The 19197-nt window shown below is 59.1% G+C and overlaps 1 protein-coding gene across 3 annotated transcripts; it reads left to right on the top strand.

The window, feature by feature from the left end:
- The first annotated feature begins 4668 nt into the window (after nt 1-4668).
- ZBTB47 (zinc finger and BTB domain containing 47) lies at nt 4669-18210 on the top strand. Of its 3 annotated transcripts, none has more exons than XM_043442650.1 (6): nt 4669-4809; nt 9055-10611; nt 12253-12400; nt 13669-13784; nt 14411-14555; nt 14754-18210. In XM_043442650.1, the coding sequence occupies exons 1-6, from the start codon at nt 4726-4728 to the stop codon at nt 15110-15112; spliced, it is 2409 nt and encodes an 802-aa protein (XP_043298585.1). In that variant the 5' UTR covers nt 4669-4725; the 3' UTR covers nt 15113-18210. The 3 variants fall into 3 exon arrangements, with proteins under 3 accessions (XP_043298585.1, XP_043298586.1, XP_043298587.1); XM_043442651.1 differs by lacking the exon at nt 4669-4809 and adding an exon at nt 5371-5605; XM_043442652.1 differs by lacking the exon at nt 4669-4809 and adding an exon at nt 7692-7716.
- The last annotated feature ends 987 nt before the right edge of the window (nt 18211-19197 follow it).

Here is a 19197-nt window from a genome sequence, read left to right as displayed (position 1 = left end):
GTTTGAGTCTGTGCATGTTTCATCCTTCTTTATTCACCAAGACTTCGAATAGTCTTTCTGAAATGGAAAAGGAAGCATTGAGTCTCTTTGCTGACCCAGCCAGGGAAGAGATTTCATCTCCTCTCTCTGTGGCTCGTTTTCCTCTTCTCTCCGGGTATTAGTGGTGGGGCACGACGTGGTGCTAGAGACAACTTCAGGCAGAAATGTTTACCTGGGCAGAGAACCATTGATGGTGCTTGGCCATGCTTCCCCTGCCAATTCCAGATTTCTTTCAGGTCCAGTTGTCATCCAGCTGAGGTGGCCTGCATACAGACATCCTTGCTGAGAAGGGACTGTGTCCCACCCCATCTGTGAGATGCTGCCCAGGGACAGCATGTTTACCTGCTAAGCCACCTACAGCCTTCCCCCTTCCCTCCCTAACAGTGGTTCACCAAGCAAGCACATAGCACTTACTCCGGGAGAAAATATTCCTGGTGATATTTTTAGCATCCACATGAGAATTTGCAGGGCAAGTACAATTAACTTTTTTCTCCTCAGAACTCAAAGGGATTTGTACTTTCTTAGTGAATACAACATAACCTCACACAGTAAGACTGGCAGAGATTCAGTTTCCAAAGTTGAGTTAACAGTAAACCACCAAGTCAGGTAGTTCCTGAAAACAGTCAAATCTGGATGTGTTGCCTTAAAATTTAAAGAAAATTGTAGAGTCAGTTTGCTGTAGGGAAATCCCCAAGTGAGGTTCCTTTAGAGTCTTATTTTTTAGAAAGTGCCATGATCTTTACTGATGCTCTGATAGTGAGCATCTTGATCGGCTGGGCAGTATTGGGAGGAAATGTGTCAAGGACTTTTGACCGTTCTGAATTAGCTAGCAAGAGGATTCAAGGGAAATAAATGCCCCTCACAACTGACCGTGAATACTGGCCAGGCATCCCTGGGAGGGAAAGGACGTTCCACCAGTGCAGGATGAGGGACAAGTTGTGTGGCCAGGTGAGGGGGCCCAGAAGCCATGGCTTACGTGGGAAGAGACTGGGCTCAGATGGCGGGTCTTTAGGAGAGGGAATCCACTCTGCCACTGCTCAAGAGAGGTGAGCGCCTACATCCCATGAGGGACTTGTGAAGGATGAACTGGGCAGAGTGCCAAGAGGACTCCTACACAGCAGGGAGAAGTTCTTTGATGCTGTAAAGGTTGGGGGGAGGAGCTGGTTCCCTGGAAGTTGGCAGCTTGTAGACAGACCCTGGGCAGCTCCAGCCAGTGCCTGAGGAACGTGAGGCAAGGAGGGCCTACCTGGGCAACACGCAAAGGAGCAGGAGGCTCTAACAGACTGTTTTCTTGAATGATTTCAGTAGAAGGTAAGGGCAAAGTGCTCCATTGCTCCTGCCTCTTTTAATCCCTGTGAATCAGAAGGTCTGCAGTGGGGCTGTGCCAAGCTTGGGGTCAAGCACTTCTGCCTCTTGGAGACCCCAGGCCCCAACATTCCCCTTTTATAGCTATTGAACTCCAGCTCTACAGATTGAGCTGGGTTTCATAGTCTGCAGGACCCAGACTAGCTGGGGGAGGGTTGCATCTCCAACCAGCCTGGAGATCCGAGGACATTGGGGTAAAAAAAAAAGTGACTTGAGCTCTCAGCACAGACGCTTGCGTTCTACATCTGGAGGCCTGACTCTCATCTGTAATGTGAGGCTAATAGTCCTTAGACTGCTGATCTCTAAGCTCACACCCAGAAAGAGGGTGCAACCAGACATGAAAACCAGGAGTGCGCATCCCTTTCCAGACCATCCTGGAGATGAATCAGCCTCCTAGAGAGCTCATTAGGGGATAGGGCGCTGGGCTGGCATGTCCCCAGTCTCCGGTCACCCAGGGCCTCCTGCAACTAAAACCTCTGCCACCAGGCTAGATTCCCAAAGAAAGATCCCACCGGTCTCAATGTCTCTGGCCCAATCTGATTTTATTTTGAAGGAGTAAAGGATTTCTGTGAGCAACTGTTCTGTGGCACAGCCCTTAAGGGTTTGGGGTCTGAGCCAGACTGCTTGGGTTCAAGTTTCACTCTGACACTTCTTGGTGGGTAACTGGGTAAATTGACTTTTATAATTATTAATATAACTCCTCCATTTTTGGAGTGGTGAGGATTAAATGCTTAGAACTAAGCACACGTTGAAGTGGTTCAGGGACACTAGTTCCTGGGCTTGCCTCCAGGTGGAGAGTGTGAGGAGGGCCAGGCTCAGTCACTAGTGAGAGGCCCAGGGCCCCTTGAACCAGCAGGGTGGGAGAGGATCCTGGAAGCTGCTAGGGAGGCCTTAAATGCCTAGGCCATGACGTTTCTGCTGCTGGAGGGAACTGGGCAACCTGCTGGTTTGAATTAGGCCCTACCACCTACAGCTGTAGCCTATTAGTGCTGAGCTCTGAACAGGAGCAATCCACTCCCCTCCAACCCCCCCACCCAGGGATCTATGCTCCCTCAACCTACAGAGCCCTGGGTCCACACCTAGTGGGTAAGTTGAACTTCCCCGCCACCCCTCCAGCCCCATGCTGCAATGTCCTTTTCTGTTTTCTGGCACTGCCCACTCTCTACTCCTCCCCCATTGCAGTTACACAGCTCCACGCCCCGCCCAGGGAGGCTAAACCCTGTTGTGTGCAGATGCACGCAAGTGCTGCCCCAGCACGTTTTGGGTCTGTTCCTCCTCCGACATGGGAGAGAAGTTTGGGGCTAGAAGCTTAGGGAAGTTGTGGGGGGAAAAAAAAGAAAACACCGAGCTGGCCTCTAGAAGCAGGGGTGTGGCTTTGCTGACCTTGCCAGCACCCAGTCCTGAGTGTCTGGGGATCATCCAACCCTGCCCTGGTCTCCACAAACTCCTGACTTGCCCCCGTGGCATGTGATTCTGGCCTGGGATCCCCCTCCCCAGTAACTCATCCCACCTTAGATCCTCCAGAAAGCCTGCCTTGACCAACCCTGAGGGGAGGATCCTGTGACATGGCCCTTTCCAAGGCCAAGGGAACAATTCTGCCTATCTCTATCCGGCTACTCCTACAGGACAAGAATCGATTCTGCTACATCAAATCATCACTAGTCAGTCCCCTGCAGATGTTTACCTGTGTCCTCTCTTGGGGCATGTGCAGGGGAGTACCCGTCCTCTCCTTTTGCTCCAGTGTTACTCAACTTTCAGTCCTCCGCTCTAAGCCAGCCCCACACGAGCCCACCAGACAGCTCTTCGGACAGTGCCTTCCTGCCCTGTCTCATGTGACCCAAGTGCCAGTGGCCTCTCCCAGAACTGGCTTGTCCTGGGGTTCCCCCAGTAGATGGGCTGTAGGCCAGAGAAGAAAGGGGAACAGCCAGGGTCTTCAGGAAGACCGAGCCCCCCATTCCTTCGTTTCTCACCCAACCTCCAGCCCCTTCTTTGGCTTGAGTATTGCAACCAAGGCCAAAAGGGCCAGCAACCCTATCTTGGTCATGCTGGCCACAACCCCTGCCAAACCTTGGCTGGGAAATGGGCCCAAGAGTGTCCCTTGCAGCCCTCTGCCAGGCTCCTCCCAGTTTGTGGAGCAGGCTGCTCCAGCCTCCCCTTTCCTTGGCTCCTCACACTGGTATCTGACTGTGGGATCTGTCCTGCTCTGCCTTCACTGTCCTTAGCCAGCCAATGGGTACACAATTCCCGTCTTACCACCTCTCAGGCCCGTGCAAGGGAGCCACAGAGTCAGATGAGGAAGTGGGTTGGGATGGTGGAAGAAGCAGAAGGCAGCCCCTGAGGTGATGGGCTGGTCAGACATGCAGGTTGTTCTGGCTTGGCCTCAGCTTGAGGTCTTTAGGAGCTGAGTCAACTCACCCACCACAGTCACAGAGGCGGGATATCTGCTGTGTGGTCATCGCTGGGGGCATGAGCCCCCATCTGTGCCCCTTCTCTTGCCATCTCTTTTTTTCAGCAGGGTCTCATCTCACCCTCCATCCAGTTATATGGTTTCCTCCTCTTTCTCTTGGCATTCTTTGGTCACCCCCGTTTTTGCCCATGAGATGCTTTCTTCCTGACCCTGGAATGGCCTTGTCTTAAGGGCCTACCAATCCTGGCCTCACGGGAGGCCCTTGCAGTTTCACAGGACAGACATCAGACTACGGAGTGGCGCCTGCCTGGGATTTTGGCCTCTACTCCATTTCCTTCTCTGGCACCCAGAACCAAGTTACTCTGAACTGGCCCCAGAGGCCCTGCCCACTCATGAGTAAAGTGGCATACTCAGGGGACACTGCTACAGCCAGGCATGGGCAGGTGTGTAAGCACAAGTGCATGTGTGAGCGAAGGGGGTGGGGGATACAGTGTGGTACTGCCAGGATGTGGGCAATGTGAAAGTGACCAAACATGGGGCAACCATCAGCTTGGAGTGGGGGAAACAGAAGCATCCGAATGATGACATATGAGAGGCCCACAGAGGCCCCCTCTCCACAATGATGGCCCAGCCACCACCTAGGCTCTGTGAGGCTCAGCGCCCTGTGGTCCCCACTCTGCTGCCTGCTTGGCCTGGCAGTGTTTCTGTGCAGCCTGCAGCCAACACAACCAGCCCCCAGCCCCCACTGCCATCCATGCCAGAGCAGCATTCCGCAGGCCTGGCTGCATCTCCCCAGCAGAAAAAGCAGGAAGGCCTCTCAGCAGCCATCAAGCTACAGGGCAGAGGGACACAGTGGGCCCTGGGCCTCTGGCCCTCACTCTAGTCTTGCCTTCTCCCGGCTCTGGGTCTGTCACATGAAAGGCTTTGATCAATGCAGCTGTGGTTCGCATTCTCCCATCTGTCCTGGGCGTCCCTGTGCAGCCAGAGGCAGCCATCAGGTCGGTATGGATCGACAAGAAGCAAGTCCTGGAGACAGAACAACATAAACCCTGAGCTGCCCTGGGATCGGGGTGGGGGGCAAGCTCAGTTGGAGATCCTAGACTCACCCTCAGGTCAGAGCAGCCCAGGTCAGAGGGTGGGGAAGGCGACCCAGCGAGGATACGCGGGGTTCAGTCCCTCAGTGTGAGGTCGCTCAGGCGAGCAGGTGTAAGCCTTTTCTGTAACTGGTTGGTGGGGGCGGGAGCGTCCAGCTTCCCCATTTCGGGGGCCTCCTCCTATTACGACCCCACCTCGGTGGCGCAGCTGGAGGGCTCCCAGGCTAGACTCCGGGATGAACTTTCCGGCGGAAAGGGGGCTCGGTGAGAAAGAGTAAGTCCAGGGACCATCCTCTAGGATGGGAGCGGCGGGGCCTGGCCGGAGCCCGCGGCGGCCCGAGGCGGGGCTGGCTGCACCCGGACGGCGCGCGCCACGCGTGTCCGCGCCCCCGCCGGCGCGCAGGGCGGCCTGGCCCTTTAAGCGTCCAGACGGCGGCCCCAGCTGACGCGCGGGCTCCAATCGGCGCCCCGCGCCCCCCGCCCGCCGCGCCTGAGGCTCTGGGGCCGCAGCTGCTCGGCGGCTGGACTCGCCGCGGCCCTGCGCCTCCGCCCGCCCGGCCGCGCCCCCGGGGGCCATGGTCGCGGGGCCCTGCGCGGGGGCGGCCCCCAGCGCGGCGCTACATGGAGCGGCCCCGGCCTGGCCGCCGGGGGCAGCGCGATCCCGCGGGGCCCTGTGAGCCCCCAGCGCCACGGCACCATGGTACGCAGGGCCCTGCCTGTCCTCCCACTTATCCGCCCACCTGCCCGCTCTGCCCTCTCGAACGAACAGCCAGTCGTCTCGGCGTGGAGGGGTGTGAGGGATCTTAGCCCTCGCCGGGTCTCCCCTACCCCTTCTCTGGGTCCCTGCGGGCTGGGAATGCGGAGCTCTGACGCGGCCCTGAGTTGGGAAGGGGTTAAATTCCTGGGGTTGGGGCCCGGGCGCGAGAGGTTGAGGTCCTGCTAGGCACGGGCGGAGGGGGGCGCTTCTCTGGGCCGTGGACGGCGCCGCCCTCGGACTGGGTGATGGGGGGAGGGAGGAGGTCGGATTCCCGCCTGGGCCTTGGGCCACGTGGGCGCTGGAGCCGCCCTGCCAGGGGATTCGGGGCTCCTGGGCCAAGCGGGATGGGGGGAGGACGCCTGCAGCTCTGGTCCAAACTCCTGTGTGACCTTGGACCCGTCCCCCGCCCTCTCTGGGCCTGTTTCTCGGGAAGGACGAGTGGCCTGAGTTGAGAGGAGGCTGGCACAGATACCCTCTCCCTAAAAGGAGGAGGCTGTAAGTCATGAGCCTGTGCCCCGCGGTGCTCAGCCTGGGTCCACCCACTGCTGTCTGGGGACAGAAGGATTGACAAGGAGTAGGGGGTGCAGATGGATACCCAGGTTTCACCCTGGGGCCTCCAGGGAGATTCTGGGGGCAGGGTAGGGAGCTAGCTGGTGGTTTTGTGATGGGGAGGCAGGGTACCTCTCAGGAGTAGAAGGCTCTGCCAGTGGTGAGCAACCTCAGCAGGTGTCCCTGGCACCTGGCCTGCCCCCACCAGCCTGGCTTGTGGGGGAGGGTTTGACAGCATGAAATGCCCTGGCAACAGAAGTGCCTGACCACTGCTCTGGTCTTGTATCTTAGCCCAGCTGGCCTGGACTCGGGGTGGGGTGTGTGACTGCAGCTGGCACAGCCAGATGGGGAGGGCTATCTCCAGCTTCAGGAAACTGCCACATCTGGCTGGAGAGGCAGACACAGCTGGTGGGCCCTGTGTGGGAGGTACCAGGCCAGGGGGTAGCCATACGCCACTGAGGGGCTGCCAGATAAGGACTCAGGCAGCATCTATGTGCTTGGTCAAGAAGTCCAGTCAGGGCTCCTGGTTGTAAGATCCTTGGACCCCTCAAGGGCCAAGGATGTTGAAGCCTTGCCTGGGGGTATTGCCTCAGAAATGGAGTCTCTGGGGCAACACTACCCCCTAGGCTAACCTTTCCTCCCCTGCTGAGGCCAGAGGAGTCTTCACTGGATCCTGGGACCAGACGTGCACACAGGAAATGTTAGGCACTGCCCTTGACCCATGGCAGACAGGCACTGGGGGGCATTCTGTGAAGGAGCAGTGGACCTGGGGTGGGTACCCCACAAGGGGTCTGACATTGACAAGTCCTTATCCAAGCTACTTCCCCACCACTCTCTGGCCCCTGGAGGCCCTGAGGAACTTCTGTTACCACCAAATTGCATCCTGACCCCTCACTGACTTGCAGGTGGCAGCAGCTCTAGGGAGGAGAGTACAGGTTGCCGGAGGTGCTGGTGGGGTCTAGGGAAGCACAGCTGGTCCCAAGATGCCTCGGCCTGCTTGTTGAGTCATTAAAGGCCAAGAAATACTTCCACGTGGAACAGTATCCAGTCCAACACAGATTGGGTGGCCCCAGCAGGGCTGAGAGTTCAGGGGCTCTGCTTCTGTTGACTGTGAGACTTGCATTCTGAGCCTCAGTTTCCCCATCTGGGTAATAAAGTTTGGTCCCAGAAGATGAATCAGAATGAGTCAGAGGATGGAGATGAGAGGGGGGGTGGCACCTTATTCCTGTTAGATTGGCCAGGCCTAGATGGGCTAGCAGCCCCGAGACAGAGGAACAAACAAGTGGCTTCTTGGCTGGGGTGAAGGAGGTGTTGGGGAGGAACTCAGGAGAGATGGTGGACTTCCCTGGTGGTCCAGTGGTTGGGAATCTGCTTGCCAATACAGGGAACATGGTTTCAGTCCCTGGTTCCAGGAAGATCCTACGTGCTGCGAGGTAGCCGGGCCTATGTGCCACAACTGCTAGAGCCCACAAGCTGCAGCTGCTGAAAAAAAGAGAGAGCATGAGGTGGGTGCTGCCCTGGGCTACTGGGTATGAAGGGTGAAGCCCAGGGCAGATCATCTCATTCAAGTGACTGAAAGGACGGACATAAAGAGGAGGGGTAGGCTGTGGATGGATGGGACTGGTGTTTCATCCCAAGGCTTCCAGAGACATGCATAGGGTAGGAGAGCTGATGGCTTTGCAGTGCAACAAGGTACCCTCAAATGTAGGAGGCTCTGACTTAGCGGACAGGTCCGGAGGAGGGCCAGAACCTAGTACCTGCAGGGCAGGTTCAGCCAGGCAGGTCGTCGACAGCTGTTAACCGAACATCTGCTGTGCGCTGGATCCATGCAAGGGACTGGGCAGCCTGCCTGTCTGTGCTGCTCAGCTTTTGGGGAAGCTGCTGTGGTGGGACCAAGAATTAAGCCAGCCCTTGCTCTGGGCAATTCACAGGCATTGAATGTGACCCAAGGATCTAATAATCTGACCAATCAGGTTCAAGGGCCTCCTTCAGGCTCCACCGAGATGACATCATCTGGGAACCTCTGGGCCTGTACCACACCTGACCTGAGGTCTGGGGGGCCTAGAGGGAAAGGGTTTGGTACAGGCCTTGGGATGCAGGACTTTTGATGGTAAAACCAGGGCTGTCCCCAGCAAACCAGGACTGGGTCATCTCCCCACAGGCATCCTTTCAGTATTTCCAGGCCCCATGGATTCTCTCCCCTACACTCACTCACAGATAAAACCAATCCTGCCGGACCCCAGACACCTCAGGAACAGAAGTCACCTGGCTCACTGCTCTGCCTCTGACCACTGTACCTCTGGGACAGTGACTGTGACCTTTGTTTCTGAGGGGTCTGGGGCTGGGCAGGATTGGTTTTATCTGTAAGTGAGTGTCAGGAAGAGAATCCATGGGGACCAGAAATACTGAAATTATGCCTCTGGGGAGACAACCCAGTCCTGATTTTTGCTGGAGACGGCCCCGGTTTTAGCATCAAAAGTCCTGCATCCCAGGAAACCCCTAGGTTCCTGGCCCACCCGCATGGTTGGTCACCCTTGAACCTTTTCCTTCCCCTTTCCTCCTTTTCCGCTTCCCTTCCCGGGATGACTACCCCCATTTCACAGTGGAACAGCGGGAGGCCCAGAAAAGTCAACCACTGACCCAGGAGCTGATACACGGCCGCAGAAGGTCACGGCCAGAGTTTGAGCTCTGAGGGAGAGCTGACTCGGGCTTGAATCCTGGTTCCCTGTTGTCTTTGCTTGAGTTTCGGCACCTTCTCTGTCACGTGGACCTAAGAGTGATGGGGCGGGGGAGGGGGCACCTCCTGGCTGGCCTCGACCTGACCTGTGCCCTTGGCCCCACAGTTGCTGGTTGAGAAGACAACGGACTCACCGGCGGCCGAGTTCTCGCTGGTGGAGGACGTGGCGCTGCACTTCGCCTGCTTGATGGGCCGCCTGAACGAGCAGCGCCTGTTCCAGCCTGACCTGTGCGACGTGGACTTGGTGCTGGTGCCCCAGCGCAGCGTCTTCCCGGCCCACAAGGGCGTGCTGGCCGCCTACAGCCAGTTCTTTCACTCGCTCTTCACCCAAAACAAGCAGCTGCAGCGCGTGGAGCTGTCCCTGGAGGCGCTGGCGCCCGGCGGCCTGCAGCAGATCCTCAACTTCATCTACACGTCCAAGCTGCTGGTCAACGCAGCCAACGTCCACGAGGTGCTGAGTGCTGCCTCACTGCTGCAGATGGCCGACATCGCCGCGTCCTGCCAGGAGCTGCTGGACGCCCGCTCCCTCGGCCCCCCGGGCCCCGGTGCCGTGGCCCTCGCCCAACCGGCTGCTGGCTGCACCCCGGCTGCACCACCCTACTACTGCGACATCAAGCAGGAGGCCGACGCCCCGGGCCTGCCCAAGATCTACGCCCGAGAAGGCCCCGACCCCTACTCAGTGCGCGTGGAGGACGGGGCTGGGGCCACGGGTAGCACAGTGCCTGCCGCCCTCGGGCCGGCTCAGCCCTTCTTCAAGGAGGAGAAGGAGGGTGGCGTTGAAGAGGCCGGCGGGCCCCCGGCCAGCTTGTGCAAGCTGGAGGGTGGGGAGGAGCTGGAGGAAGAGCTCGGGGGTTCTGGCACCTACAGTCGGCGGGAGCAGTCCCAGATCATCGTGGAGGTGAACCTCAACAACCAGACGCTGCACGTGTCCACAGGGCCCGAGGGCAAGCCGGGCGCCGCCACGGGCCCGGCCACCATGGTGCTCGGCCGGGAGGACGGGCTGCAGAGACACTCGGAAGAGGAGGAGGACGACGAGGAGGAGGAGGACGAGGAGGAGGAAGAGGAGGAGGGAGGAGGCAGTGGTGCGGAGGAGGAGGAGGAGGAGGACGAGGAGGGCGGCAGCCAGGGGGAGGAGGAGGAGGACGAGGAGGAGGAAGGGCAGAGCGAGCAGGAGGAGGAAGAGGAGGAGGAAGAAGAAGGGCACAGTGAGCAGGATCAGGAGAGCTCAGAGGAGGAGGAAGATGAGGAGGACGGGGAGGCGGGGGGCCGGCAGGGCGGGCTGGGGCGCCGAGGCAGCCGGGCCGAGCCCCCGGCCCACAGTCGCATGGCCACGAGGTCCGCCCGGCGACGTGGCCCCCCTGAGCCGGAGGAGGCCGGGCGGCGGGGCGGGAAGCGGCCAAAGCCCCCTGCAGGAGTGGCTCCCGCTCCTGGCTCCCGAGGGCCACAGGCTGCCGACGGGCTGGGGGCCAAGGTAAAGCTGGAGGAGAAGCAGCACCATCCGTGCCAGAAGTGCCCGCGAGTTTTCAACAACCGCTGGTACCTGGAGAAGCACATGAATGTGACCCACAGCCGCATGCAGATCTGCGACCAGTGCGGCAAGCGCTTCCTGTTAGAGAGCGAGCTGCTGCTGCACCGGCAGACGGACTGCGAACGCAACATCCAGGTGGGCCTCCAAGGGGCCTGCAGGGGGCAGGCATCCAGGCTGAGCCAGGCCGGAACTGGGCCCTGGGCACCCAGTGTCCTGCTGCCTGCGTTGTCTGCACAGTCTGCAGAGACCAGGCTCAGCTCCCCGGCCCCCCACCCCACCCCAGGGACAGTGGGACCAGCCCCGGCCCAAGGGTGAGCCCAGGGTGGTGAGAGCTCAGGGGATGACGTCAGGGAGAGCTTCCTGGAGGAGGCAGATAGAGCCGGGCTTCTGCAAGAGCAGAGATGTGCAGAAAGGAGTGGAACAAACAGTACCCTTGCCAGAGAGGCAGAGGGGAGCAGGGCCTCAGGAGAATGAGAAGAGAGAGTTGTCTGAGCATGTGAGGCTGGGGGACAGCCAGCTCTGAGGAGGGATGAGTCAGTGTTTTGGTACATCTTTGGACTGCTGCAAAGCCAGGAGGGCCACCATGTATATAGTTTGGTAGATTGAGCACTGCAGGGGAGGGGGGGCTTGCCCAGAAGGGGGCGCCATTTTCCACTTACTGCAAGAGCTGAGTGGAGCAAGGGGCAGCCAGGCGGGAGGAAACCCCAGCATTCAACTCTTTGGAGGTACCACCTGGCCTGGGCATGGGGAAGAGGGACTGGATGAGCACTTTGGGAAGTGCAGGGGGCCCAACAGGAAGGCTGCCGGGGCCAAACAGGGGAGCTGGGCTGACTGCCAAACCTTGAGCCAGCCTGCATCTGGGCCAGCCTGGCCTTTCAGGGTGAAGACAGCACAAGGCCAGTCAAGTGATTTTTTGCCTTTTTCTGGCTGGGAGTGAGGTTGAGGGGCCATAAGTAGGCGATGCTAATTGCCTGAACTAATTGCTAATTGGAGAAAGTGGTACCTGAGGGTTACCTGGATTCCTGCCCCACCCTCAGGCACACGCTCCCACTTGCCTGCCTGCTGGGCTGCCCTGTGCCTCTCCACATGCACACCCCTGAGCTTCCCTCCTGAAAGGGAAAGATGCTTGTACCTCTTCTGCCCTGGGTACCCTGACCCAATTTCTGCCCGAGCCCTGGCCTACTGCAGGGATAAGGGCCCAGGAGACGAGAAGGAGGGGAGTGTGGTCCCTAGGGTTCCCACTACCAGCTTGTGCCTAAGAGGCCCTTGCACCCGCCGCAGTCCCCCAGCCCTTTGGAACCTGTTCCCTCGGGGACCTCCGTGGTGTCAAGGTATGGGTCCCAGCAGGAGAGGCAGCAGAGATAATGTCTCAGCTTTGCCAGGACCTGTTATCCGGGGGGCTCCCCCTTGAACTGTAGCCTCCTCACTTACTGTGGCCCTTCAGCCAGTTATGTGTCTCCCCTCTATAGAAAGATGTCTTGTTGAAATGAGCACAGAGGAGGGACTTCGTGGAAGAGGTGGCCCATGACCCTAGTGAGTTCAGGATGAGGAGGGAGGGCCCCAGGCTGCAGCCCTGGGCGGGTGGGCAGGTGGGTAAGAATATTTAGGGATTTACCACCCCTGACTCTCAGAATATCAAACACAGCTGGTCCTTGGCCATCAAGGCCTCGCTCTCCAGCATAGTTCAGGTGGTGAAACTGAGGCCCAGAGAGGGGCAGTGACTTGTCCTAGGTCACATGGTCCTGACCCAGGGCCTAAAGTCTTCTCCTTCCACAGTGTGTGACATGTGGCAAAGCTTTTAAGAAGCTCTGGTCCCTCCACGAGCACAATAAAATTGTGCACGGCTACGCAGAAAAGAAGTTCTCCTGTGAAATTTGTGAGAAGAAGTTCTACACCATGGCTCACGTGCGCAAGCACATGGTTGGTGAGTCTAGGCCTGTGGCAGAACGGGCCCGAGGTCCAAGCTGGGCCAGCTGCTGGGTGTGCTAGGAAGTCTTTCATATCCAGGGACAAGATAAAGGGATGAGAAGGCGCCAAGTAGCTGGGAGGTGGGGTGGGGACAGTAGATGGGGCAGTGGGGCCAGGGCTGCCATGTACGGTTGGGCAGGTTGCACATAGCACAAGGGCTCATGACAGGAGGGCAGGTGGAGACCAGAATCCCGCTAGCGCACTGCTAACCAGGCTGTGCGCCCCAGCACGGGGCTGGGTCCACCAGAGCACCTTCCGCTAAATTACAGAATGCTCGCTGTGTGGGCTGACACAGCCCCTGTCTCAGTCTGAGGACAGCTGTGCCCCTGACAGGGCTTCAGACTTCTCTGAATGCAACCCTCCTCCCAAGGGTCATACCTGGACACAAGTGTGTCTTGGGCCACTTCGCTGCCTTGGGCATGGCTGTCCCTCCCCTCTAGGTGGGCCTGGCTGAGAGTCTGGTGTCTAGGTGGCCCTCCTTTCTTTGCCCACTTGGGGACTGGAGCTCTCCCCACTGTCTAGCCAGGGAGACAGTGAGCCCTGGCCAGGCGTAATGCCCTTTCTCTGCCAGACAGTGCTGGAGGCTTCCAATATGAACTGACGAGGAGCTGGGAAGCTGGGGTGTAGGTATCAGCCAGGAGCATGCTAGGCACCCCAGGATTGGTGGTCCTCCCTGGGCTTGGATTCCCCAGCTCTGAACTGTGAGGGGGGCCCTCCCTGTCTCCAATCGCTTCCTCCCACATGTTCCTTGGAGTTTGTTTTGGGGGGGGGGGGGGCGGCGGAGCGCAGATAACTCCTTCTGGATGGCAGGGGACCCAAGGCTGAGGCCTTTAGAGGTGCCATCCTTTGTAAAGCCCAGCCACCTTGGAGACCCAGGACCACTCTTCCTTTTTTTATAGAAGAGGATGCTGAGACTCACTGAGGCTCACAGCAGCCATGCAGGGAACCAGTGACTGGGCCAGGATTTGAGCCGAGGCTAAAGAACCATGAAGGCCTCTGTGCTTGTCTGAGCAGAGACCTAGAGTGGGGAGAGGGAGGGAGGGGCAGGGAGGGAAGGGGAAGGACCTCGCCTGGGGGACAGAGGGCACAGGGCAGGTCCCAGGGTAGATGGTGCCCCAGGAGGGGGGTTCAAGGCTCAACGTGGGGGGTGGTCCAGCAGGGGTCCCCTGGGGGAAGCCAGATGGGTCCCCCCGAAATGTCATGGCCATCGTGCCTGCCCTGTAGCCCACACCAAGGACATGCCCTTCACCTGCGAGACCTGTGGGAAGTCCTTCAAACGCAGCATGTCTCTCAAGGTGCACTCCCTGCAGCACTCCGGGGAGAAGCCGTTCAGATGCGAGGTGAGTCCACTTCTGCCCCAGGGGCCACCCTGAACAGGGCAGGGATCAGGGGCAACAGCAGCTTAAAAACCAGGGGGTGGGGAGACTGGAGTATAGGGTGCAGAAAGAGAGGGGGCCCTCCTGTCATTTGCCTCCTACTCCATCCTTCCCTGGTTGCCTACCTACACCCACCCCCACATACACACCCTTGCTACCTCTCCCTGTCTCACTGCTGCACGTTCAGGGTGGGAAGTCTGCGTGGGTTGGAACCGTAGGACAGGCTTTCTGGAGAGGTGGAGAAAGACACATCTTAGGCAGAGATCAGAGATGGAGTTGCAGGTGGGGATGAGGGAGGCCTCTGGACGAGGAGGAAGGATGGAGAGTCTTAAGCACAAGGGCTCCCTCCACTCTGGGGCCTTTTCGCACTTCCTGAGCCCCATTCCTGCCTGGGCCTCTCTACCTGTGCCCCGTGCACTGCCCCACCCCAGGGACACCCCCGCCGGCCTTTGCACCCACCCCTCCTTGCCCAGGAGTCCCTTGCGCTGTGAGTCCTGTGGCCCTATGATCTGGGGACCAGCACTCCCCTCCCTGAAGGTTATTCACCCCTGCTCTGCCCTGGGTCTTGCCCCACCCCACCCCGCCCTCAGAACTGCAACGAGCGCTTCCAGTACAAGTACCAGCTGCGGTCACACATGAGCATCCACATCGGCCACAAACAGTTCATGTGCCAGTGGTGTGGCAAAGACTTCAACATGAAGCAGTACTTTGATGAGCACATGAAGACCCACACAGGTACCGCGATCCAACGGTGACGGCCTCCGCTGTAGCGGGCCTCCTTCTCTGCCCTTTTCTGAGGCTCAGCCCCGGCCTCCCTGGCTCCCAAGGTCGGGTGAGGGAGGCTGGCTTACAGGTTGGGGGTGGGGGGCGTGGCGCCCCCCCCCGCTCCCCCACCAAGTAACTCCCCGAGGCCTATCCCCACCCACCCTGCAGGGGAGAAGCCGTACATCTGCGAGATCTGCGGCAAGAGCTTCACCAGCCGGCCCAACATGAAGCGGCACCGGCGCACGCACACCGGCGAGAAGCCCTACCCCTGCGATGTGTGCGGCCAGCGCTTCCGTTTCTCCAACATGCTCAAGGCGCACAAGGAGAAGTGCTTCCGGGTCAGCCACCCCATGGCCAGCGACGGCGCCCCCGCGACCCCGGGCCTGCCCCCCACCCAGCCCCAGGCGCTGCCCCTGCTGCCCGGGCTGCCGCAGACCCTGCCACCCCCGCCGCACCTGCCGCCCCCGCCGCCGCTCTTCCCCACGGCCTCCAGCCCGGGCAGCGGGAGGCTGAGCACCAACAACTAACTGCCTGCCTGCTGCAAGGGGCCCAGGACCTCCTTGGGGGGCAGTGACACCTCCGGAGTTGGCTGGACACCGGCCTCGCCCTGAGGCCCCTGACCCTGGGGGGTGTGCAGGCTGGCAGCCCCCAGAGCTGGCTGAGGACACCTCACTACCAAGTGCCCCCGTTCAGTGACTTCTTGAAGCCTTTACTTTTTTTGTTGTTTGTTTTTTGGGAAGTGAAGGAAAAAGAAGAGAGGAAACCGTTGGCAGTATCCCCCTCCAGGTGAGGGGGGCGCTGGAGGCGGCAGGTAGGGGGGGACAGGGGCCCAGGGAGCAGGTGTGACTGGTCACTCTGCTGAGGCCTAAGCCAGAGGGAGGGGGGGTGGCCCAGCCCGGATCACCTTCTTCCACTTATCCGCACCTCTCCTGGGCCCCCTAACTTGTGCCTCATATCCTGGAGGGTTGGGTAGAAGTTGGAGTGCCATCCCCCTTTGGAGGAGGTGTGGACTCAGTGTGAGGCCTGTGGATATCCAGGCAGAGGCTTGAGCCTGGGTGCCCTGGGAGCGTGCTGGGAGGCTGTGGCAAGGCGTGAAGACTGCAGCTCTGCACAGGGAGGGTCAGGGGGGCGTGGGGCGGGCAGGGGCTGGACCCCAGATATTTGCTTTCCCCATTCACAACCCTGCAGCAGGCACAGGGATCCCCGACCTGCACTAGGCTGCACTGAGGGCCCTGGGTCCTGGAGAAGATGTTCCCAGAAGCCGCTGGGCCTCAGGGTGTTGTGGGCCACGCCCTGGGTGGACAGACGGGCTGGCTCCCACAACACCAGCTCCCAGGGTCTGCCGCCCAGGAGCCCCTGCAGATGGGTGGACCCCAGGGGCAGGCCCCTAAGGAGGAGGCTTGGGCCAATGTTCTGAGGTTTCAAGGTGCTATCAGTGGGGCGGAGGCCAGGGCAGCTGTTCACAGAGCACCCCATCCCTCACCAGCTGCCCCAGCTGCATCTGCCACACTAGAGATGTGTGTGTCTGTGTCTGTCTGCTCCCTGAAGGCAGCGCAAGCCTCCTCCACTCCCTACGCCTGGTCACAACCCGCCCCTGGCTGGCATCCAGCACCCCTGTCCCTCCTGGGCCTCTGTGCTCATGGGTGGCACAAGGAGCCTGCATGATCAGGCCCTGGGGGTCAGGGTCGGGGGCACTGGGAGAGCCCCAGCCTGTGCTCAATGCTTGCCCTCACGAGGCCAGCACTAAAAGGACATCCTTTTTCTGTTGTCATTTAACGTCTTGATTCCTGCCTTTAAAAGGGGGAGGACGGTTCCATAAGCTACATATTTCCTAGTTAAGCTCTTTCCTATTGTGTTTATACAGTTTGTTTGTTATACTCTTTGCACCTTAAACCCCCATGACTACCCCCACACCACCACCTTCCCAGCATGGCTGGAGTGGGAAGAGGCCTGAGCCCAGGGGGTGGTGGAGGTGGGACTGGCCCCATCAGCCCAAGGGCTGAGGGGGTCGGCACCCCTCAGACCTCCTTGTAAGGTCCATGGCGCTGGGGCAGGGGGCTGGGGACATTTTAATCATCAATAAACGAAGCACTTTATTCTGTACAGATGTGGGTAAGCCCAAGGAGCCCGAATGATTTGAGGATTTAGAATCCAAGCCACACAGCCCAGATTGTTCTCTGGGCTTAGAGGGTTTGAGTTTGGGGCTGTAGCAGGAACAGTGCAAGCCAGAGCCTACGTACATACCCTCAGATGCCCCTGCTGTCCTCTGGGCACCCCCTCAAGAGAGGAAAGCTCCCTGTCTGGTTCCCAGCACTGCAGCTCCCCCACCCCGAGGCTGGGGGTTCTAGCCTCCTATGGGGTCAGGGTTGCACCTCTCAGGCTCCTGCTCTACTCTAGCTCTTTTCTTCTGCACCCCTTGATCTCTGGGCTTCCATGACGTCCTCAGGGTCCCCCCCCCACTCCCCCCTCTCCCTTGCTATTTCCAACCTCCAGTCCCAGTGCCTGGCAGCTCTTCAGAGCTGGCCCACATTTTCCTAAGAAAAGTCTGATTTCCCCAAATGGGCTGTAGGCTGGGACTCCCTTGAGCTTCTCATCCCCTGTGGCTGACACCAGGATCTCCCATTACAGCTGGTGGCCGTGCCACCTGCTACCCTCACTGCAGCCTTAGAGAGCCTAGGGGGCCCTGGCCAGGCTGGGCTTCTGATCCATGAAGTCAGACTTCCACAAGCAAAGGCTGTAGGGAGCTGCTGGTGAGACCCTGCCCCAGGACTCGGGTCTCCTACTCTTGTACGCTTCCCTTCTCAGGGCACGAGAGGGGTCCAGAGAGCAGGCTGGGCACTGGTCAGATGGTCATTGTATTAATAGCTTAGATGGGCGTGGCCAACCCCTCTCCTGGGAGGCCCCTGTCCCAGTGGGGACAGGAGCCCTGTGTCCCTGGTGCTAAATGCTCTCTTCCCCTTGGGCCAGTGTTGGTGGGAGCTCCTTTCTGGCCAGACCACAAGGGTCTGAAGCAATAATGGAACCTCAGCTGTGCCCGTATGGATAGGGGTTCTTGTTTTACCAGCTTTTACATTTCCTTTTTAATTTTTAAAACAAATTAACAAGCACCTGGATATTGGAGCGAGGGGCTTGGGCCATCATACCCACTTCCCAGGGCTGGTGATGGGGAGGGGGCTTGGGGTGGTCACCTCCCACTGCAGATCTGCCAAGGGGGGCCACTTTGTCCATCTGGACTTCTCAGCCCACTTGGCCGAGCCTCAAGTCTGGAACCTGGCCTGCCCCTCCCCATCTCCCCTTGTAGTCCCTGGTCTTGGGCCAGCTGGGGATGAGTGGCCACAGAGATGACCATTCAAGCCCCATGACCACAGTTCTAGGAACCTGGGCCAGGGGGGCTGGCGGTGGGGGCAAATCCTGAGCCTCTGATCCTGACGTTTGCTGCCATGGCCCACATGGCACCCCTTGGCAATCACGGGCAGGGGATGGCGCTCAGTGGCAAAATGGCTGTGCCCAGGCATGTGGACCCTTGATGTCTGCCCTGTGTGGTCGTCCCACAGCCCCGGAGTGTGTGGGGGACTGCAGGAGGGTGAGGAGAAGAGTGGAGGGGAATAAAGGCAGTACAACTGTCCCTTGGCCCAGCCTCTTCTTTACACATGCCACCCTGACCGTGGGCTGAAAGGACTCAGACCAGAGTGAGATGAAGGACAACTCGGCCGCCAAAGACCACATGGACAGCTGTGCCTGGAGCATCCACAGGTCTCGTCTCCCTTGCCTGAGGATGGGCTGGGCTCCTGGGGAGTCTCCAGAGTCCAGAGCTGAGGTCTGGAGGAGCCTGGTGTCTGCGCCCGGGAGAACATCTCAGATGGAAGACCGTGGCCTCCTAGGAGGGAACAAGCAACTCTCCCCGTGGACCTCGGAATTATTTTGCTGGGGCACTGGCTCCATGCAGGATAGAATTCTAGGCTGTGGGGACACATGGTGAATGAATGAATGCCCCCTCACCATGTATGTAGCACTTGGTCTCAGATGCCCAGAGAGGGGTCTCAAGATGAGATACCAGGGTACCTGAGGGGTCTCAGACACCGGGAGGGGCTAGGAAAGAGACTCCTGGGTGGTTCACTAACTGGCCAGGGAGGGGGTTCAGGTCCCCAGGATGAGGACGTTGCCTTCCACACAGCCCCACTTCCTGAGGGGAACAGGGACTCACTCAAGTCACCCTGAAAGTGCAGCTCGTTGATAGGCCTGCGGGCCCGGCTGCTCCCTGCTTGGTGTCTTGTGGGGATTCGGCCTCCCTGTTTCCTGTCTGCTACCTGTCCATCCGTGTGTTGCCTCCATACCACCTCTTCGCACCAGCCCCACTGTACCGTGAGTGACGGTCCATGCCACACAGCATGGTTTTCTAGAGAACCTCTGAGGAAAATATCTATTTTTAAAATTAAAGTTTTATTTGGACATAGTTGAAGAAGCCAAATATTTCTAGAACTTTCTTTTTTTAAACAAAAACCTGCAGTTCCCCACAACTCCTCCTTTCCAACTCCCAATAAGTGAGCAGTTCCAATTCAGTTGGTATTTTTGGTGTTTTCCTGTCCATGGAAAGCATACCTCCAACACCGCT

This window comes from Cervus canadensis, chromosome 22, assembly GCF_019320065.1.
Source record: "Cervus canadensis isolate Bull #8, Minnesota chromosome 22, ASM1932006v1, whole genome shotgun sequence".
Taxonomy (NCBI): Eukaryota; Metazoa; Chordata; class Mammalia; order Artiodactyla; family Cervidae; genus Cervus; species Cervus canadensis.
The sequence above is the reverse complement of the archived record's forward strand: the minus strand, read 5'-3'. Positions and strand labels throughout refer to the sequence as shown.

Bases quoted from the DNA above. Each gene is read 5' to 3' on its own strand.
- ZBTB47 (XM_043442650.1), top strand. From the start codon at position 4,726: ATGAAAGGCTTTGATCAATGCAGCTGTGGTTCGCATTCTCCCATCTGT. The intron at 4,810-9,054 runs GTCGGTATGGAT...TTGGCCCCACAG, and splicing joins CAGCCAGAGGCAGCCATCAG to TTGCTGGTTGAGAAGACAAC. The intron at 12,401-13,668 runs GTGAGTCTAGGC...CCTGCCCTGTAG, and splicing joins CGTGCGCAAGCACATGGTTG to CCCACACCAAGGACATGCCC.